General features: G+C 42.3%; 1 protein-coding gene across 4 annotated transcripts in view; it reads right to left on the bottom strand.

Moving 5' to 3' along the window:
* The window catches only part of LOC118235201, a 37,605-nt gene that overhangs the window by 9,741 nt on the left and 5,986 nt on the right, over window positions 1-21,878 (bottom strand). For 2 of the 4 annotated variants that reach the window (XM_035432340.1, XM_035432339.1), the window contains one exon: window positions 8,529-10,135. The exons of 1 other annotated variant lie outside the window; for it this stretch is intronic. In XM_035432340.1, coding sequence (XP_035288231.1) covers window positions 9,718-10,135 — 418 coding nt within the window. In that variant the 3' untranslated portion in view covers window positions 8,529-9,717. Of the gene's footprint in view, window positions 1-8,528; window positions 10,136-16,293; window positions 16,341-21,878 lie in introns of those variants that run through there. One more of the 4 variants, XM_035432341.1, reaches the window with a different exon arrangement.

Genomic DNA, 21,878 nt, shown 5'->3' with positions numbered 1-21,878 from the left:
TAATATTATTATTATTATAATAATTTATGATTAAAGAACTGGGTGTCTGTGGCAACATTCTCGGGAAAAAATCACAAGCGGCGCATAGATAGTCACCCATCAGTGATTGGTCCTCCAGAGAGGGTAGGCAGAGCTAACGCAACAGGCTTGCTCTTCAACTCACTTGTGTGTGAGCAGCGTACTGTTTTTTCCAGTGTCTGCTAGCGTTAAAGGTAGGGGGGGGGGGGGGGGGATTTTGGAACTTTTTTGTGTAACATGAGAGGTCATATTATTTGTTGATGTAGATTTCGTATTACATTTGATGACAATGTAACGTTACTAAATTACATAGCTATTTGCACAGCTAACGCTAGCTACCGGACCATGTCAATAAAGGCAACATTAGTTTAGGCAATGTTGCGCACAGTATCCATTTCTCAAATCAGGTAACGTTGCGTTAGCTAGCTAGCTAATGTAATTAACACAATCTAATGTCAGCTAACAATTAGAAAAAACGCTAGCTAACGCTACCGACCGGTACCGACCTCGCAAAACGTCTCTCGAATGCAATGCTACCTTGTTGCAGCGTTGCAATGTAGCTAACTAAAGGCCAGTTCAGATCAATGATTCGCAAGGAGACTGGATGCAACTTGCTAAATTCCAAGACGTCTGATTGTAAACGTTCTAAAACTGCACTTGGCAATTTGACATGGTGGGTCTTTTGAGACCCTTGGCAACGGCTTCAGAGGCTCTGCAACTAATCAGTTCACACCGGCGCAATTTTCTCTGCAACATTCTAAAACCGTTTCGTCTCGCTGCGAATCATTGATCTTAACTGGCCTTAATGTTACCGTTATTTACATTGCCATCAAGTTCATCAATATATAAGCCGGGGTATAGGTGGAGCAGAGCCGGGTCTGATTTCTGTGTAAAGATGTCAAGCCGGAGAAAACTAAATAAAAGAATACGGCAATATGGATTAGCGTTGTTATTATTTTATTACGCTTCCTCATGTTCCTTCAGCCTTGATGCCCTTTTTTGATGAAATCTCCTTTGTTTTTGTTTTATTCGTCATATCGTGATTGCTAATTTAACACCCAGCTCAGCTTTATTCTCGAACAGTTTAGCTAGCAAAACCAGAAACAAGGCAGTTGTTTCAAAAATATCACACAACAATCATTCACGATGATGATGCGCGAGATACATAATTGCACGAGCCACAGCAAATCCCGCGAATTCTTCTCTGCAGTAAGATGTTCATACCGAGCAAAAGGTGGATAAAGAACATTTGTGGAATTTTGATCATCACTAATTCTACCCCAGGTCTGCTACAGCATTTTAACCCGGCTCGGCAGTGTAAAGACAGCTTAAGTTAGCCTAATGTTAGACAATGAATGAGTATGTACATAAAGTTACTTGTATAACAACCAGTTTTTATTCAGTAAATAATAAGTGTAATAGTTGGCGTGGCCCAGGTGCCAAATGACTGACGTCACACAGGCGACACTGGTTGGATCCGGTTGGATCTATGGGAAGTGAGGTTCAAAAACACACCTGCAATTACCGCTTCTCACCATTGGTACCGCGAAAGAGCACGAAACTGTGAAATCTTTGAGATTGTAACTTTAAGAAAACTGCATGAAACCATAACCTAATCAAATTCATCTCCCTATCTCTGTCTTGCTTTTTTAAATGGTGCAGTCACGCAGTGTAAACAGCATTTTTCCAAGACCCTCTGATACCGGGTTTGAATGCCAGCTAGCCTTATGATAGGTTCACCGCCAATATTAAAATTCAGCTGGGTTTTAGGTCAAAAAGGTCTCATGGCATGCTTTTTATCCCGGCTAGCTAGCTAGGTAACTACTGAATTATATTCAAAACAGCAGTTACTATAAACGCAATCGTTAACAAAGATACAAAAGAAAATGCGTCCCATAGCCATGAGTTAAATGCGGAACGAATATTCTACTGTCCAAAAAAGGGACGATTCCGATTTGCAGGATGGTTGGCAACCGTAAATAAAGCTAGCAACAGTAACTAGAAATGTGATTCAATGTTGCCATCAATTGTGAAATTGGACATTGAAAAGAGGAGGGGATGTAACAACAATTCAAAAGTGAAAGAATAATGTTGCTGCTTAAACTGCTTTAGAAGGCTGGATTTGGTAGCGCATTGATTTTAGAACTGTTAAAAGGCCGAGTGTCCCTTTACTTTATTTGTCCCTTGGACCAATCAGAATCGTGTATTCAGCCAAGCCGTTTTATAGTTAGCTATATAGTATTGTCACAGCTAGATAGCAAGTTGAAGTCTGAATACCCCCCTCTTTTGGGGACATCTCTTGCACCCTTGGTTTACAGTCTGTAGCAGTCAGACCAATGTTGGCTAGCCTGATAGTACGTGCTTGCTTTAGCGATAGTTTGCTAGCGACAGCCAATGAGCTTGACATGGTTCAACATTCTCATTGTTCTTTTTGTTATGCAAGATACGAGGCAAATGCTCAAAAGGAAAAGGCAGAAGAATATTGACTCCTTTTTCAAGTCAAGTAGTCATGTAAGTGGAGTTATTGTGACATGGGCTTGCTAGGTCTTTGCTTTGGAAGGAAACTGAAAGCTAGCTTGCAATCTCTTATTGCAATCATTCAATTTTACAGTAGTACATTAATTTTGTTTTTGAGTTAATGCTATGTATATGTTCATTTACGTAATTTAAAGCTATTTGTTTGAGCTTAAAACCTTGTAAAAAATTTTTTTAAACTCATTCATATTACTGCTGTGTTCTGCTTGTTTAGGATAGGCAATCACATCAGGCAGCAACCTCAATGAGGTATCGTTTTATTCAATATTTAGTCCCAGATATTGACTGTAGAATGACATGGTATCGTTTTTTAAAACATTATCTCGTTTATTTCGTTACTCAGTGAGCATGCGTTTTCACTGCCGTATTGGCATATCTTCGGCTATTGTCGGGTTTATCTTGTTGCTATGACGGAATACGATTTTTGAGTGGTGAAAGAGTATTTTTATGAATGCACAGATAGATAATATTGTCCATTATGAAGTTCAGACCCTCCCCTCACTGATGAAAACTAGACCCGACGGTGTTGGATTACTTAGTTGCGTTGTCATGGATGTTTTCTAGCCGCTTGCCGTAAAGGAGTTTACTAGATGTCGTAACACTTTAGATGTGGAGCTACAGCTCTTCCGCACTGCAAATAATAAAAAAGTCCAAATGGCGGGCAATTTTAGCAGAGAAAGCTTCCACATCCCAACTAAAAAGTCAAATTGGCAGGCAAACAATATGGCGGACATAGGTGGTCCCAAAAGCAAAGTTATAGAGTGCATTCAGATGAATAGGTCGATGAAGTTTTGTGTTGATCTGACTTATGGTGTGGGAGTTATGGCCTTTTACGCATGACCCTTTGTTATAGCGCCACCATCTGGCCGACATAGGTGATTTGTAGTGCCTGAGTAGTGGGGGGCCATAGGAACCCACCTGCCAAATTTGGTTGCTCTAGGACTTATGGTTGCTGAGCCTCAGACACTTTTAGCAGAGAAAAATAATAAGAATAATGATAACTAGACAATTCCTGCAGAAATTGTGAAGCGTGGTTGCCGTCAATGCAAGCAGTGCTAGGTAGTTGCTATGTTGTTCTGGCAGTGACTTTTAGTATTTTAGGTGGTGTTCTAGGTTGTTGCTAGATGGTTGCTATGGAGTTTGGGGCCGTTGCTAGGGTGTTGCTAGGTGGTTGCTATGAAGTTCTAGGTGGTTGCTAGGGTGTTGCTAGGTGGTTGCTATGGAGTTCTAGGTGGTTGCTAGGGTGTTGCTAAGTGGTTGTGATGGAATTCTAGGTGCTAGCTATGGAGTTCTAGAGGGTTGCTAGGGTGTTGTTAGGTGGTTGCTATGGAGTTCTAGATGGTTGCTAGTGTGTTGCTAGGTGGTTGCTATGGAGTTCTTGGTGGTTGCTAGTGTGTTGCTAGGTGGTAGCTATGGAGTTCTAGGCAGTTGCTAGGGTGCTCTCGGTGGTTGCTAGGGTGTTGCTAGGCGGTTGCTATGGAGTTCCAGGCGGTTGCTAGGGTGTTGCTAGGCGGTTGCTATGGAGATCCAGGTGGTTGCTAGGGTGTTGCTAGGTGGTTGCTATGGAGTTCTAGGCAGTTGCTAGGATGTTCTAGGTGGTTGCTAGGGTGTTGCTAGGTGGTTGCTATGGAGTTCTAAACAGTTGATAGGGTGTACTAGGTGGTTGCTAGGGTTTTGCTAGGTGGTTGCTATGGAGTTCCAGGCGGTTGCTAGGGTGTTGCTAGGTGCTTGCTATGGAGTTCTAGGCAGTTGCTAGGGTGTTCTAGGTGGTTTCTAGGGTGTTGCTAGGTGGTTGCTATGGAGTTTTCGGTGGTTGCTATGGAGTTCCAGGCAGTTGCTAGAGTGTTCTAGGTGTTTGCTGGGGTGTTGCTAGGTGGTTGCTGTGGAGTTCTAGGCAGTTGCTAGAGTGTTCTAGGTGTTTGCTGGGGTGTTGCTAGGTGGTTGCTATGGAGTTCTATGCGGTTGCTAGGTGGTTGCTATGGAGTTATAGGCAGTTTCTAGGGTGTTGCTTGGTGGTGGGCTGTTGCGTTCGTAGTGTTGTGGATAGCAGTCGTCAGATGGATGGTAAGTCATACACAGCTCCTGGTCCAGGCCATGATACTGTCACGTCTGGACTACTGCAACTCCCTCCTGGCTGGCCTCCCAGCATCAGCCACCAGACCCCTTCAGCTCATCCAGAATGCAGCAGCACGTCTGGTTTACAACCTCCCTCGTGACTCCCACGTCACTCCCCTCCTCATCTCCCTCCACTGGCTACCAGTGCAAGCTCGCATCCGGTTTAAGACACTGGTGCTTGCTTTCCAAGCAGTCAAGGGGTCAGCTCCTGGTTATCTGCAGAAGATGATCAGACCCTACAAGCCGGCCAGATCGCTCCGATCAGCTACTACAGGGCGGCTGATTCCTCCCCCAACACGAGCAGCAACAAGGTCTCGACTCTTTGCAGTTCTGGCCCCACGATGGTGGAACGATCTTCCAGTGGAGGTCAGAACAGCAGAGTGTCTGAGCACCTTCAAACGGAAACTCAAGACGCACCTCTTCTCTGTGTACCTCTCTCCTCTTCCCTAAACCCCCTCCCATAACTATTAAAAAAAAAATAAAAAATAAAAAATAAAAAAATAAAAATTTTTGGTTCAGACTTTTGGTTCTTGTTTCTCCTTAATGTATGCTACCATAGTAAAGGCTTTTTATCTGCATTTTGTTCAATGGACTTAAGTGGACTTGATCCTGAGTTTGGTTACACTGTTGTAAGTCGCTCTGGATAAGAGCGTCAGCTAAATGCCTATAATGTAATGTAATGTAATAAAAGGGAAATATAAGGTGTTTTATATATTAGAGACATAAATATTTTAATTGTCTAATAAGTATTGTTTTATATTATAGAACTATAATTATAATAACTGTATAGTGATGGTGACAGGTGGCTCTCCAGAGTCGTTGAGTAAAGTAGGAGAGAAGTGGCGTGAAGAAAGAAAAATTAGTCTATAGATCCAGCTATGCTGAAAGAAGTGAAGGAGTTCATAGCTAATAGTGTAAGTAAATACTTAAATGAAAAGGACAGGCCCTTCCCCATGAAAAAAGTGACCGAAAAGTGAGAGCCGCAGGTATTCAAAGCTTGTGGTTTGATCATTAGGAGTGGAATGTTAGGCGACTAGTGGGTCGAGCAAAATAATTCTATGAGGAAGCGAAGCTGAGTGACACCACGAGAGATGTGTGGCAACGTGATGCAGAAAGGCTACACAAAGTGTAAATGAGGAAGTTAAAAATGGAGATGAGATGTGGGAGCGAGTAACATGTTTGAAGATGGAAATGGCAAGTTTAAAGAAAATAATACATGACCAACAGCGAGAGTTGGATAAAAGGCAATGCGTAGTGTTACATGTAAGAATACACCTAAAGTTAGTCGTAGAGAAAACGGCTGACAGGGTGGAGGTAGCAGCCGTGTATGTATCCTTGGCTGATTTACAATCTTGTCAGTATCGTGGTAGAGATAACCACAACACACAGAGTTGCCGCCGCGAACGCAACAACAAACGGAAAATACAAAAGGATCCGTGTATTATGTGTAAAGGATCTGGCCACTGGGCCAGACAGTGCCCAACTCGATTCATATAGCCTGGTGGAACAGTTCAAACCAGACATCTCTGAGAACCAAAAATAAAAATATTTTAGCCAGTAAATAGCAAGTAATTCTTTATTTCTAAAGAATCAGAATCAGAATCAGAATCAGGTTTATTTCCAAGTAGGTTTTCACATACAAGGAATTTGTTCTGGTCTGGTGATGCATAACAGTGAACATAAAATAAAATAAATAAAATTAAATAAAATTAAATAAACATAGTGCAATAAACATAAAAATAGTGCAAACAGTAAACAGTAAACAATAAGCAATAAACATAGTGCAAGGATAAGCATAGTGCAAGGGCACAAAGTGTTATAATAAGTACAGGTGCTATGTCTGTTTGGTGGCCGTGGGGGTCAGGATAACAGAATGTGTCAGTGGGGGTCCTGGGCCTTGTTGATGAGGCCAGCTGCAGTCGGGAAAAAACTGTTCTTGTGACGTGAGGTTTTGGTCCTGATGGACCGCAGCCTTCTGCCGGAGGGGAGTGTTTGAAAGAGTTTGTGTCCAGGGTGGGAGGGGTCGGCCACAATCTTTCCTGCCCGCCTCAGGGCCCTGGAGGTGTGCACGTCCTGGAGGGATGGCAGGTTGCAGCTAATCACCCTCTCAGCAGCGCGAATGATATGGTGTAGTCTGCCCTTGTCCTTGGCAGTGGCAGCAGCGTACCAGATGGTGATGGAGGAGGTGAGGATGGACTCAATGATGGCAGTGTAGAAGTGCACCATCATTGGCATTGGCAGGTTGAACTTCTTCAGCTGCCGCAGGAAGTACATCCTCTGCTGTGCCTTCTTGGTGAGGGAGCTGATGTTCAGCTCCCACTTGAGGTCCTGGGTGATTATGGTGCCCAGGAAGCGGAAGGACTCCACATTGTTGACTGGGGAGTCACACAGGGTGATGGGGGCCGGTGGGGCTGAGTTCCTTCTGAAATCCACAACCATCTCCACTGTCTTTAGAGCGTTTAGCTCCAGGTTGTTTTGGCTGCACCAGGACACCAGATGTTCAATCTCCCACTTGTAGGCGGACTCATCCCCACCAGAGATGAGCCCAATGAGAGTGGTATCGTCTGCAAACTTCAGGAGCTTGACTGACAGATGACTAGAGGTGGTATACAGGGAGAAGAGTAGAGGGGAAAGGACGCAGCCTTGAGGGGAACCGGTGCTGATGGTCCGGGAGTTGGAGACGTGTTTCCCCAGCTTCACGTGCTGCTTCCTGTCAGACAGGAAGTCGGTGATCCACCTGCAGGTGGAGTCAGGCACGTGCAGCTGGGAGAGCCTGTCCTGTAGCAGAGGTGATGATGGTATTAAAGGCAGAGCTGAAATCCACAAACAGGATCCTGACATAGGTTCCTGCAGTGTCCAGGTGCTGGAGGATGAAGTGGAGGGCCATGTTTACAGCATCGTCCACAGACCTGTTGGCTCTGTATGCGAACTGCAGGGGGTCCAGGAGTGGGTCCGTGATGGTTTTAAGGTGGGACAGTACAAGGCGCTCAAAAGACTTCATTACCACAGAGATCAGGGCGACGAGTCTGTAGTCATTGAGTCCTGTGGTCCTTGTTTTTTTGGGGACGGGGATGATGGTAGAAGTCTTGAAGCAGGCTGGTACGTGCCATGTCTCCAGTGAGGTGTTAAAAATGTCTGTGAACACCGGAGACAGCTGATTGGCACAGTGCTTCAGGGTGGAGGGAGAGACAAAGTCTGGTCCAGCGGCTTTGCGGGGGTTCTGTCTCTTGAATAGCCTATTAACATCCTTCTCCAGGAGGGAGAGAGTCATCATTGTGATAGGGGAGAGGGAGGGGGCCTCTGAGGTGGGCAACTGTGGAGAGGCCCGGGCCCCTGCTAAGATGGGGGAGGAGCTGGTGGTCTGGAGCTGGTGAATGGAGTCACAGGGGATGGTGTCAGGACTGTCCCATTGTCTTTCAAATCGTCAGTAGAACTCATTCAGGTCGTTGGCCAGGCGCAAGTCATTAGTGGAGTGGGGGGCTTTTGGTTTGTAGTTGGTGATCTGTCTGAGGCCTTTCCAGACAGAGGCTGAGTTGTTTTCTGAGAACTGCTGTTGAAGTTTCTCAGAGTAGAATCGTTTAATGCTTCCTCCTTCGCCAACATTAGCTGTCTGAGTTTAGCTGTAAACCAGGGTTTGTCGTTGTTGTAACTAACCCTGGTGCGTGATGGTACACAGCTGTCCTCACAGAAGCTAGGCAGGTTGCAGCTAATCACCCTCTCAGCAGCGCGAATGATATGGTGTAGTCTGCCCTTGTCCTTGGCAGTGGCAGCAGCGTACCAGATGGTGATGGAGGAGGTGAGGATGGACTCAATGATGGCAGTGTAGAAGTGCACCATCATTGGCATTGGCAGGTTGAACTTCTTCAGCTGCCGCAGGAAGTACATCCTCTGCTGTGCCTTCTTGGTGAGGGAGCTGATGTTCAGCTCCCACTTGAGGTCCTGGGTGATTATGGTGCCCAGGAAGCGGAAGGACTCCACATTGTTGACTGGGGAGTCACACAGGGTGATGGGGGCCGGTGGGGCTGAGTTCCTTCTGAAATCCACAACCATCTCCACTGTCTTTAGAGCGTTTAGCTCCAGGTTGTTTTGGCTGCACCAGGACACCAGATGTTCAATCTCCCACTTGTAGGCGGACTCATCCCCACCAGAGATGAGCCCAATGAGAGTGGTATCGTCTGCAAACTTCAGGAGCTTGACTGACAGATGACTAGAGGTGGTATACAGGGAGAAGAGTAGAGGGGAAAGGACGCAGCCTTGAGGGGAACCGGTGCTGATGGTCCGGGAGTTGGAGACGTGTTTCCCCAGCTTCACGTGCTGCTTCCTGTCAGACAGGAAGTCGGTGATCCACCTGCAGGTGGAGTCAGGCACGTGCAGCTGGGAGAGCCTGTCCTGTAGCAGAGGTGATGATGGTATTAAAGGCAGAGCTGAAATCCACAAACAGGATCCTGACATAGGTTCCTGCAGTGTCCAGGTGCTGGAGGATGAAGTGGAGGGCCATGTTTACAGCATCGTCCACAGACCTGTTGGCTCTGTATGCGAACTGCAGGGGGTCCAGGAGTGGGTCCGTGATGGTTTTAAGGTGGGACAGTACAAGGCGCTCAAAAGACTTCATTACCACAGAGATCAGGGCGACGAGTCTGTAGTCATTGAGTCCTGTGGTCCTTGTTTTTTTGGGGACGGGGATGATGGTAGAAGTCTTGAAGCAGGCTGGTACGTGCCATGTCTCCAGTGAGGTGTTAAAAATGTCTGTGAACACCGGAGACAGCTGATTGGCACAGTGCTTCAGGGTGGAGGGAGAGACAAAGTCTGGTCCAGCGGCTTTGCGGGGGTTCTGTCTCTTGAATAGCCTATTAACATCCTTCTCCAGGAGGGAGAGAGTCATCATTGTGATAGGGGAGAGGGAGGGGGCCTCTGAGGTGGGCAACTGTGGAGAGGCCCGGGCCCCTGCTAAGATGGGGGAGGAGCTGGTGGTCTGGAGCTGGTGAATGGAGTCACAGGGGATGGTGTCAGGACTGTCCCATTGTCTTTCAAATCGTCAGTAGAACTCATTCAGGTCGTTGGCCAGGCGCAAGTCATTAGTGGAGTGGGGGGCTTTTGGTTTGTAGTTGGTGATCTGTCTGAGGCCTTTCCAGACAGAGGCTGAGTTGTTTTCTGAGAACTGCTGTTGAAGTTTCTCAGAGTAGAATCGTTTAATGCTTCCTCCTTCGCCAACATTAGCTGTCTGAGTTTAGCTGTAAACCAGGGTTTGTCGTTGTTGTAACTAACCCTGGTGCGTGATGGTACACAGCTGTCCTCACAGAAGCTAATGTATGACGTCACAGCCTCTGTGTACTCATCCAGACTGTTGGTAGCAGTCCTGAAAACATCCCAGTCAGTACAGTCCAAGCACGCGCGAAGATCCTCCATAGCTTCACTGGTCCACTTCTTAGATGTCCTCACAACAGGTTTGCAGAGTTTTAATTTCTGCCTGTATGCAGGAATAAAGGGAGGCGTTCTGATATTGGAAAGCATTTGTGGGGCGCACACGGAAATAGAAAATAAACACCCTAGATACAATAGAAAAGCTAAATACAAATTACAGGGACAATTAAGAAAGAGTAATAACAGTAGAAATTAGATGAACAACATTAAGCAGTTCTTTTTACAGTGGTGTAAGCAGCAGTTCCCAAATAAAAATAAGGCACCATCATATGTTTCCCTTTAATCAAATAAAGAAAATATGTCTACAATAATTGAGATTATAAAATAGATTATGTTAATGAACTTCTGTCAAAAATTAATCAGCAACTTAATATATTTGCATTTTATGGAAACAAAATAACTTTTGTACATTGTGGGAAGAGAGTCAGTGTCTTAGAGAATAGCATTGTGTACGTATGAGTGGTGTGGACTGTATGGGTGTGTCTGATGCTAGAAGTGTTTGAACCAGAGACTGTAAAAAATATGGACAAAGCTACTGTGACGTCACCCATTGCCTCTCCGTGGGTCTGTAAAACACGTTTTGAAGCTCAATGGCGGGCGCGGCCATGTTCTCGATTTGGAGCCAAAACCATAGAGTTAAGCGGTCTTGTGATTTTTACAATGTGATTGACAGTCCCGTGCGGAAAAGCCCATCAACCTGAACGAACGATTGCAGAACGAACTTGAGGCTAGTTGACTGTCTGCCGTTATGTTTTAAAATATATGATCAAATGTTTACGGAGTTTAATTTCCATCCGTGACTGTACTGTGTCATGTAATCACGTTATATGTATGACATTAATCATACAATTATGTTCAGTTATCTTCAATTTATGTTTCTCGGCAAAACGAATATGCTTAGCTAGCATATCAGTTTGCCAGTGAGCTAGGTAAGCTATCCGTGGTTAGCTCACGCATTAGCAATATGAACTACAGGGGAAGAACATCGACTGCACTGATGGTCAATCAATCAGAGATGTGTAGACTACTGGTGATTTGACTAGGCTAATTTTCATATAACTGTCTGGTAGACCTGCTGTTAACCAAGCAAGTTATCGTCGTAGGTTTTCGCCACAGTCAAGTTAATGAGCCATTAACTGCTACTACTCCATCGCCGTTTGTGGTGTTTACTTACTGGGTGACGCTAGCTGACCGATCGTTCGCAAGTCACTTTTTACCGAATAAAAATTAACACTGTCAGCGGTGATTAACAAATCTACCAAGTATTTTAATAACTGATCTGCAGGCGTGTAAATATGACAACGCACTTTGTATAGCAAGTTTTCCACCTGGTGCATGAAGACAAAAATAATGTACATTGAATTTCTAATTATTATTATTTTCTTGCTAGCTTCTAGCTTTGTCACATTCGTGCAGCATAGCCCAGGTAGACATTTACGGAATGTACACGACTGACAAGCCGTCAAACACGTTTGACAGATGGAATATTTGCCAGTTAGGGTTAGCTAGCTAGTCAAATGGCTTGGTAGCCGAAGTTGCGAACTGTTTTAGCATAGGCTACTGGACTACCACATATAGCAAATAAGCGTTAGCTGATTACGCTTTCTGCCAACTAATTATTTGGTTAAGAGGGCTAAAGGAAATAGTAAAAATGACTCGGCTACCGCAAAACTTCAGAGGAGGATTATTTTATTGTCGTCTAGTGCAGCTGTAAATAGCACACGCTATAATGAAACCACTACAAAATGGGATGCCTGCATTTTCTGACTTTGCACAGGTGGACCGTGGTCGGAGCCGCAATGTCAAGGCCAAGAGACGCCACCTCCCACCCCAGTGACCACAGATTGTAGCCCCTACTGTAGCTCAGTCCTCCGCAGTAATCCGGAAGTGACGCAAGCTGTACCTCATTGGTCCAGAACAAATATTGGCACTGTGCCCAAATGACGCAATAAATCATGAAATCGACCCATGGACACTCATAAGACGAATAAAATACACCTATTATGACTATTTGTTCTTGTGAGAAAAAATTATTGACTTTGTATTTTGATCGCATTTGTACCGTAGACTTACATGGAAACCGGATATGAAAACACCTATACTGGAGCCATCCGTAGTGGCGCTAGTGAGCAACCAGGAACTACAACACCAGGAAATGAGCTTCAAAAACGAAGTCTGGTTTTGGCCGCTTGGTTCGAACACACGCGCCTGCGTCTGTAAACTGTTTTAGCCTGATTGAAGCTGAATCTCTAAGTATACATGTGCAAATTATACATGTCCAATTACCTCTGTATATGTAAAAGGAATGTAGGGTGACTGTGCAGTGATCAGTCAATCTACAGATTAGTTTACGTTGTGTCCACATTAATGCAGTTTAAACATTGCACAGTTATGTTAAAAGAGAAATATGCAGTAATGTGTATTGTGATGAGCTATGAGGCTGCATTACAGCAGGCTATGCAGCAGTGTCAGGAGAAGGCAGAGCTGAATTGTTTGGTTTTCGATGTTCGATGTGTGGTTTTTTCTCTGTTCCAGTGCACCTGGACAGCCAGTTTTGGTTTACCTACACTATTGGTGGCTTTAATACAGAACTTAGTCAAGGATTCCATAACTTACACATGTTGTTCAATCGAGCAATGGCTGATGTGTTGGCTCGATGCCCAGGGCTAGAATCTGAGGGGATTCATATGTTGATGATTTGCTTATCTCATCTCCTGACAAGGAGACTCACATGCAGGACCTTGGGATACTCCTGCAGCATTTGGCTAACAGAGGGGTTAAGTGTAATCCTCACAAAGCACAAATTGCACAGAGGAAGTTGTATATTTGGGATATAAAAAACTGGCTGCTGACCACACTGAGGCAATAAGCATGTGCAATCGCCCAAACACCATTTGGGGGTGCACAAGATTATGGGATTATTTCACTTTGTTGGTTGCATATTTCAAATTACTTTAAAATTGTATAACCACTGAATGATTTGTTGCAAGGGGCAGGAGGGCCCCATGGTGTAATTGAGTGGATGTCAAACTGTGAGGTGGCGTTCACCACTTTAAAGCAAAAACTGTGTGTGTGGCCCCAGGACTGGGACTGCCGTTCACTTTGTTCACTCATGTTTTGGGGGGGCATATGTCTGCGGTGCTCACACAGAAGCACGGGGACCGGCAGTGGCTGGTTGCCTATTTTTCATCCAGGCTGGATGCTTACAGGCAGTAGACGGGGCTACGGATGCTCTAAGGCAAGCGCTGCCACTGATAGGAACACAAGATGTGGAAATTGTCATGCCTCACGCTATCCTTGATATTTTGTCAGAAAAAATCTTCTGTAATTCATGTGGTCAGGGGAAATGACTAAATTAAGTACAGAATCCGTAGAAATTGAGCGCACTTTGGAGGAGTTCTGTCATAAGCGGAAAATTTCTTTATTTAAAAAATGTGTGGAACCCAATAAGAACCAGAATACAAAATGATTGCAGTTGTCTGATACATTTCCTTCTGTTAAACATGCATCTAAAACAAATTTTCTCAAGCAAAATGACTTTTATCCTATGTTAGATCGATATAGAAAGCAGCAGATATTCATTTGGCATTACACCAGATTATGTGCAGGAACAATGAATCACAGCTTCCAGGATAGCTCTGGAAGCACGATGAAAAAACAGGAAGGAGGTAGAGGAATGATGAGAATGAAATTAAAACCCCACATTAAAAAAATAAATAAATAAATAAAATAAAAGTCATGCTATGAAAGTAGTTTTGTTAGAAACATAAGGGTGAAGTGTGATAGAAAACAAACCTGCTCATTGTGTTTTACTACATGAAATGTATTTTTATGTGTTTATAACAAAACTATGTATGTAACTAATTGTGCAAAATTGAAAGATACTGGGAATGAGCGACTTTCGAGGAAGAAGATATGTGGATGAGCTAAGGGAGTCAGATAAAGTTCTGGGCGGCCCGCCAAGTTTCAACTGCAACAATTTTTGGTACAAAGAGGGAGATAAGAAGTTTGCCACAGGTGTCTGAGAAGGTCACGAATATGTAAACATGATTTGAGGGATACTTTGTAAATGGAGTAAAATGACTGCACAGATCATGGAAAGAAAAGGTGCTGCTATATAACAAAATGAATGCACACAACTTTTCTCTGTTACAGTGGTTGACTAGAAATTAACATCTTTCCTCTGTTTTAACAGGAACTGGGTGTTGACTTGGAGCTAATACGAGCTGAGCCAGAACCCACTAACTTCCCCTTCTAATTTGTAGGTGTCCCTATGAAGTGGCGATGTGTGGTGAAGAACTGAATTGAAGATACTTTAACAAAATTATTGTGTGAATCTAACTAAAACTATTAGGTTTCTCTGCAGATACAGGCCCAAGAAGTCGGAGAAGCAGACGACCTCGAGCAACTATAAACAGATTATACAGTGCAGCACCACCAGCCAAGGCCAGCTGGGGTGGCCTGCATTAAGAATTAAACCAAGAGCCCCTTTGAAATAAGTTACTGACTTTTTCAAAATCCTTTTCCGACTCTTTATTTTTATACAGACTGTGTTGAACACGTTTTTAGGGATGACACTGATGGTGACAATGAGTGTGACGGTGACGAGAGTAACAATTTGAGTGGACAAAACGGTCATTTGTGGATTGCTCACAAAGAAAGAGTAAACGGATTTGATGCGCTCGGATTATCAAAACACGAGTGGTTACATTTAAGAGCAGGAAGACAATCTGATAAACTTATATTAAGAGCAAATAGTTTACAATTTCCAGTTTAAATGATGCCTGCAGGTTCAAATAAATTGGCTCAATTTCATCCAGTTCTGCTACTGACATGGGGGATTGTCATACTTTCCTTTGTAGGAGGTCTTGGCTGACTAGCCTTGACTGTAGACCCCCTTCATGGCATTAATGGAAAACAAGGCAGAGGTGGATTGAACGACAATAATCAAAGACATAAATGAAGCTACCGATTGAATCACTATCACCAAATAAAAAAAATAAATGAAAATACGCAGAGGATTCAAACATTTCTGATTGCTGGGTGTGAATTCATCAGCCACACATGGCAGCAGGTCTTGGTTCTGCATATGCTTGTTATGAAGGTGCAGGAATTCCAGACAGGTGTTTGAAATAGTTTGTACTTTTTCTTTTGAACTACAGCAAAGATGTATTTGACATTTCAGCCATAACAGTAGTTCATAGTGTCTCAGCAACTGAAATACTGCCTCATTATTTTGTGTAATGTTCTGCCATGTTTCTACTGATTGGACCAAGGTCAGAGTCAGTGTATCTGAGTGACTTAAGTGTTATCTGTAGCTGTTTTATAAAAAGACAAGGCTGAACCATTAGAAGTACTGGAAATTCATCAAACTCCTTCTTGGAATTGGGGTGTGTTCAGGTGGTTGAAAAATGGCCTGGGGGAGATGGGTACTGTTATCATGCAAGGACTTTTGATGGTCTGTTTCGCCCAGATGCTAATAAGTTGTGCTTTTAACCTTTTCACCCGGGGTGTTCATAAGGCTACCCCAATTATGACCGTCAGATTGGAGCCCAACATTATACAGGAATGGCCAGAAGCAACGCAAGGGCTTATGGCTGATGATGATATTGTGATCTGAACCACAGATCGCAGAAGGAGGTTGACAACTGAGTGTGTGGTGACTCGCTCCAATGACGGGAAAGATCTCCGCAAAGAGACAACCTAAGGCAGGCAAGTCGACCCCTCAGGTCACCGAGTAACATTTGTGTCTTATTGCTGGAATAAGTACTGAAGGGAGAAGAGTTTTCTCTAGCATAACTAGAATTCTGTGCAACACTAAATTCCTAGTAAATTCCTCGCCGTATTAACTGTTAACTGTTAACTTAACAAAATTCACTTTAAAAGCTTTACGAAAATTCTCTCCTTATCCTTTGCAGTCGACATCATTAAAAAAAATTCAAAAACATGCAGACAACCTTTCAGCGGGAAAATAAAGCAGCATCCAGTAAGCGGTCAGGCGATGGAGCAGATGACGTTTACATTCCAAGATGGAAATACTATAAAGACCTGCTTTTCTTGAAAGAAGGAGGAGAACCCAACAAGACTGAAGATAATATCCCATCCCAACCCATCCAAATTGAAACCACAACTCCAGACAAGATGGCTTCTAAAAAATGTAACAAAACAAAAATCGGGACATCAGCAAAGCAGAGTATGGAGTACCTGTTCAGGATCAGCCGTCACAGCATTGGGCGTATTGTCATAGATACCTGCAAGGCATTATATCAAAGCCAACGAGAAGAGGATATATATTGGTTACCGAACATTCTTTTTCAGTTACGTTGCCCATTGCCCATTGCCACCAGTGTATCAGGGCAACTTGAGTTGCTGGTAATATTGCTGGCAATATTGCCCAAAAAAGTTGCCCGTGTATCATGGCCTTAAGGGGTGGTCATGGTGGGACTGGTTTATGCATATTTTTGTGTCCGAGTGCATTATTTCCTTTTAAAATAATTTAATCAATTCATGACATGTATCACTTTATTCTATAAAACCTATTTAGTTTGAATACATTTTCAGTACATTCAAATAATATATATTCTTTTATGTTTTGGCATCTCAAACCCCCAAAATGTCAGGCGGCGCAACCGTCCGTGCAAATGAACAGATTAAGAAAACTATTAAAAATGGCATTTTAATGATAATAAATTCAAAATAAAATACTATGGCATGATTTTATGTTTGAAACCTTTCAAATAAACCACATTTTACAAATACCAATAGTTTTAAAGCTGTTGATATAATTGAAAAACTTTTGTTCAGCAATTTGTATGCTCTCAAATGTCAGGGTGGCACAACCGTAATCATGGGGCTTTTATTGTGAAGTGAAGAGGTAATAACAGTAAACAGTATATTGCATCATCAAGAGGACCCCAAGTGACCTTTATGGCTGAGTGAAAAGGTTTGTAGATCTCTCTCAAATATTGATAAAAATAGCTACTTTCAACTCGTAGGTAGGCTGGTACACTTTCCATATCAGTTGGTACAACCAATGTAAAACTAGGAAAATGTTATTTTATCATAAAACTCTTTATTCTATCCAAAAATTATATGTATGCAATTGATAGCAAAGGCAAAAGCTAAGACAGGCGTCCAAGTAGAAGCCAGTTTAATTTGAAATTAGTTGCAAAAGTCAGGTGGCGCAACCAATAATTCAGGTGGCGCAACTGCAAGGAATGTCACTATATGAAATAAATAATGTTATTTAAAGCTCTAAAATTATCTATTACATTTATAAAAATGTTTATTCGTTTTAATTTAACCTCTTAGCGCACAACCCCTAGTGGTGGGCACGCCGGCGTGCCTAGATTACTAAACTCAAACAATTGGTGCTACTGCAACCAAAGTGTGAGATGAAAACAGAAACGCGTTGTTTCAGTTTCATTAGTAGACGATACACGACAACTATGCCGAAAACGGAGTTTCGCAGCCCAACCATTGTCGCTCCGGTCGTTCATTTAACACGCACCCCCTCCCTGCAGTCTCATCTAAAAAACACCCCCCACCCTTGACATAATGGACAATATTGTCTATCTTGGCATTCATAAAAATATTCTTTCACCACTAAAAAATCGTTTGCCGTCAATATCCCTAAGATATGCCTATACAGCAGTGAAAACGCTGCTCACTGAATAACGAAATAAACGAGAAAAAGTTTTTAAAAATGATACCATGTCATTCTACAGTCAATATCTCGGACTAAGTTTTGAATAAATATAAATCCTTACTGTTGGTTTTACGTGTAGAGATGTCCCTTTTGATACTGCGTGGTCATATATTGTCTTGGACAATCCGTTTGGGAAATATACGCGTATCTGTGACGCCTGGGTATCTTCCAAAATAGCTGCGCATAATACCACACCTGTTGTTTAAGGCGTTGTCGCCCTTTTTAGTACAGTCTGGCTTGATTGATAATTCATTTATTCAGTAGGCGAGAGTATAAGCTTTCTAACGATGTATAACATGTCTAATTCTGCTTTTGGAATAGCGTTTTATAGGTCAGCGTAACAGAAAATATTCTTAGCATCGCATTCACTTACGCATTCACTCTGCTAGCAGACAAATACGCTGCACCTAACGAAACGTGTTCAAGGATATTTCGTAATTTCTTGGAAAATACTATTATTATTGAGGACTTCTGAACATAGCTAAGCCATATGTTTGCTGATAGACCTAGCTGACATCGTTTTCTGGAGCAAAACAGAAGCGAATAGTACAGTATCATTGATACTGTCTCTGTCTCCATCTACTGAACATAGAGGAGATTTCATCATTGCTATGTAAGTATTACCGCTCAAAATATTTCGGTTATATACGTTATTTTTGAAATTGAGTATCTTTAAATAGGTTAGTGGTGTTATATAATGTGAATATTTCACACTGTAATGTAAGCGTTAGATGGAAGTGTAATAGTTTTTGTGACCCATGCAACAGTGATGACGTCAGAGTTGGAACATTGCCAAAACGTGGTGGACGGTTGAAAATTGTTTTCATGTTGTCTCATCCCCATACAAGAAAACATACGAGAGTACAGAGTATAGAAATACACACGAGTTAATTATTACACATTTAGTACTGTACCGCATTGTGTGACAATATTTTTGCATTATTTTTTTAATCTGATAACAATGTTTCATCTTAAACCCTCATAAGGGGCTCATTTATATGCTTTATAATGGACAAAAAGCATTTTATTTAATTTTGGAGAGATTTTGGATATGTTTCTGGACACCTAGATATTTTAGACCACTGTACTGACTGAAAGCTTGTAATTCCCATTTGAAAATTATGCAACAGTGATTTTCTTGAGTCAAAACAGTTGATTTGTAGTGAAATACGTGAATATGTTGTGATTTACAGCAATGCATAATTTAGACATTTTGGATAGATTTGGAGACGCTGGGTACACTGCTTAGTTTTTGCTTCATACATCTATAGTAGTTCTACATATCCACCCTTAGATTTTATGAACTTGTGGTCAAGACGTTTTTGACCTAGCACATGTATAGTTTAACCTCCTGTATATATGCAATCTCTCAGTATTTCATTGCAAAAAAAAAAAAGTGCAAATTTATTTTGGATTTTTTGTCAAAACAATTGCATTTGTGGCACTTTATTTCTTCCACAATTATGAATATAAACTAATCTGCGTTAGTATTGTAAATTGTACAAATGTCTTGCTTCATTTAAGCCATTTTTCAAGTCTCTGTGGTGTTCACGTCTGGAGTTATAAAGCTTTAAATAGGGTACCCCCTAAATGGGCAAGGATTGGCAAGATTTGGCTTGTGCCTTAAGAGGTTAAAGATACACTTTCAGACCTTTTTTATGATTATAATTTTTAATAATTTTAGATGCCACCTACATTGGTGGTATAGTGGTGAGCATAGCTGCCTTCCAAGCAGTTGATCCGGGTCACTGGGTCATTGCCCATGGAGTGGTAGGCGGTGGTATGAGACTTGATGACACCAGCGGCTGCAGCAGCTCTGACACTAGTTCATTCTCAAAGCTGGCACCCTGGCCTGAGTGAATACACTCAGGGAAACCGTAGATGCAGAAAACAGTCCCACAGCTTTCTGGAAATCTGCTTTGCAGTCTGGTTCCTCCACGGGAAGTCATGGGCCATCTTCGTGAAGTGGTCAGTTGCCACAAGCACATCAACAGAGCTCTTGTTCTTGTCCTCCGCTGACCAGAAGTCGATGCAGACGAGCTCCATAGGAGCTGAGGTCTTTATGCTTTCCAATGGGGCTCGTGCTGAAGGCTCTGGAGTCTTGGCAAGTACACACCTGTCACAGCACCGAACGTACTCCTTCACATCTTCTCCATGTTAGTACAGAAGAACTGTTGTCTCGTTAGGTGGAGAGTTCAGACTTGACCTTGGTGTCCTGCCAAATCATGAACTCCCTCCAATGCCTTGTCCCTTAAACTCGCTGGCAGCACTACTATGCATTTAATGTTTTAAAATCTTGAAATACTTTTGATGAATTGCATTTCGATATTTGAAATTAATTTTTTCAGTGGACTTAAGCTGATGTTTCTTTAAGTGTATCAAACTAAAACATGACTTTGTTGTTGTTCAATCACAATCCATTACAGTGTATCTAATCAATCTACTGCACTGTAGCCTATTCCAGTTGTTATACCGAATGTGATCTCATGATGTATCCTGTTTTTGATCAATTTACTACTTTTACTTCAATAGAGACTATTGACTAAAACACTTTTTGTATTTGAAATAAAAATGCAATTATTCAGCATATTTCCTGTCATTACTAATGCTGTCAGGTGGCACAACTGATAATCATCAGGTGATGCAACCAGGTAAAATATTCATTTAAACCAATAAATAATAGGTTAAAGTGAACAAATGGTTGATAACTATGATGTGAATAGCTATTGTATTGAATGCATTCATTTGTATATTTGTATAATTATTTTTCTGTCTTTAAATGTAAAATCGGATGCTAAAGATACTAAATACCTGGCCACTAGAATGCAATAATCTTAAATTATTGTAAATACAAAACACAACCACAAAATAGTAATGTGTTAGGCACTGTAGACATTCTAAGGGGTACTTGCCAAATATTTCACTTAGAATAAATAGTAGGAAAATATATATATTTTTTACAAATATTTGGTTGCGCCACCTGACATTTTTTGAGTGGTGAAGTTAAAAATACAGTCAAAAAATGAATTTAAACACTTCGAAATGTTATTTAACAAATGTTTAAACACATTGTTCCAGACTCAAAAATATGCATTACATCCATTTTGAAAAGACTTTTTAAAAATAATTTTTAGAAGCTTTATTTATCATTGACCCTTAACATGTCAACATGGAAAATGGCTCTGGTAAAGATAGGGGTGATCATAGGGATAGTATTGTTGGTGTTGTTATTTGCCTCATGTTGTGCAGTTCCATTGATTCAGTCCCTGGTCAAAGGTATGGTAACTTCAGTCACTGGGCAATTTCCAGTTACAACTAACCTGGAAAGGGACATTACCAATGCAGATAAGTGTGAGAAAATGATTGTAGAAGAACCAGTGTGGCTAATCAATAATGACCCCTCCATCATTGAGTGTGGTAAACTGACGCCAGGAAAAGGAAATGAACCATTACACAAGACGCACAATGGTGCAAGGAGGGTGGGGTGTTTTGCTGTGACTGTCATTCAAACAGGACCTAACGAGTATCGCAATCAATATGGAAACCTGGTGAATGCTAAATTGTCCATATGGAAACCCTCTTTGCGAATGGGGTGTGAGAGGAGGTGCTGGCTGGGAATGCTGGAACCTCCATCCACAAGCCGCCTGCCTGGTGAAAGATCCTCGGTTCTGGGATGCTTACGCTAGATGCATCTATGGAGAAACTCCTGCGTGTGGCAAAGACTACCAGCGCTGCGAGGAAAAGAGCGACCCGAATCACTGTGCATCGAATGTGCTAGTAACCTCTCCAGAGTGATAACCCTCTACAGTGCGTAAAGTACCTGGGTGGAAGAAGCACACATCGACTACACAACTCGCGTAATGATAAAGAGGATCGATAACAGCAAGAGTATCTGAGTGATGTGCTAGCAACCTCTCCTCAGCATACAAAGAGCCAAGCTACGACTCGCAAAGAGCCAAACTGGACGGAAGTAGATGACGGCGCCGGAAATGAAAATGAGTGAAGCAAAAGTAAAAGTTATAATCAAGAAACCAACATAACCAATTAATAATTAACTGATTGATTAAATAGATAACTAACC

The sequence above is a fragment of the Anguilla anguilla genome, chromosome 9, assembly GCF_013347855.1.
Source record: "Anguilla anguilla isolate fAngAng1 chromosome 9, fAngAng1.pri, whole genome shotgun sequence".
NCBI classification, from domain to species: Eukaryota; Metazoa; Chordata; class Actinopteri; order Anguilliformes; family Anguillidae; genus Anguilla; species Anguilla anguilla.
This window is presented reverse-complemented; position numbering and strand designations above follow the sequence as displayed.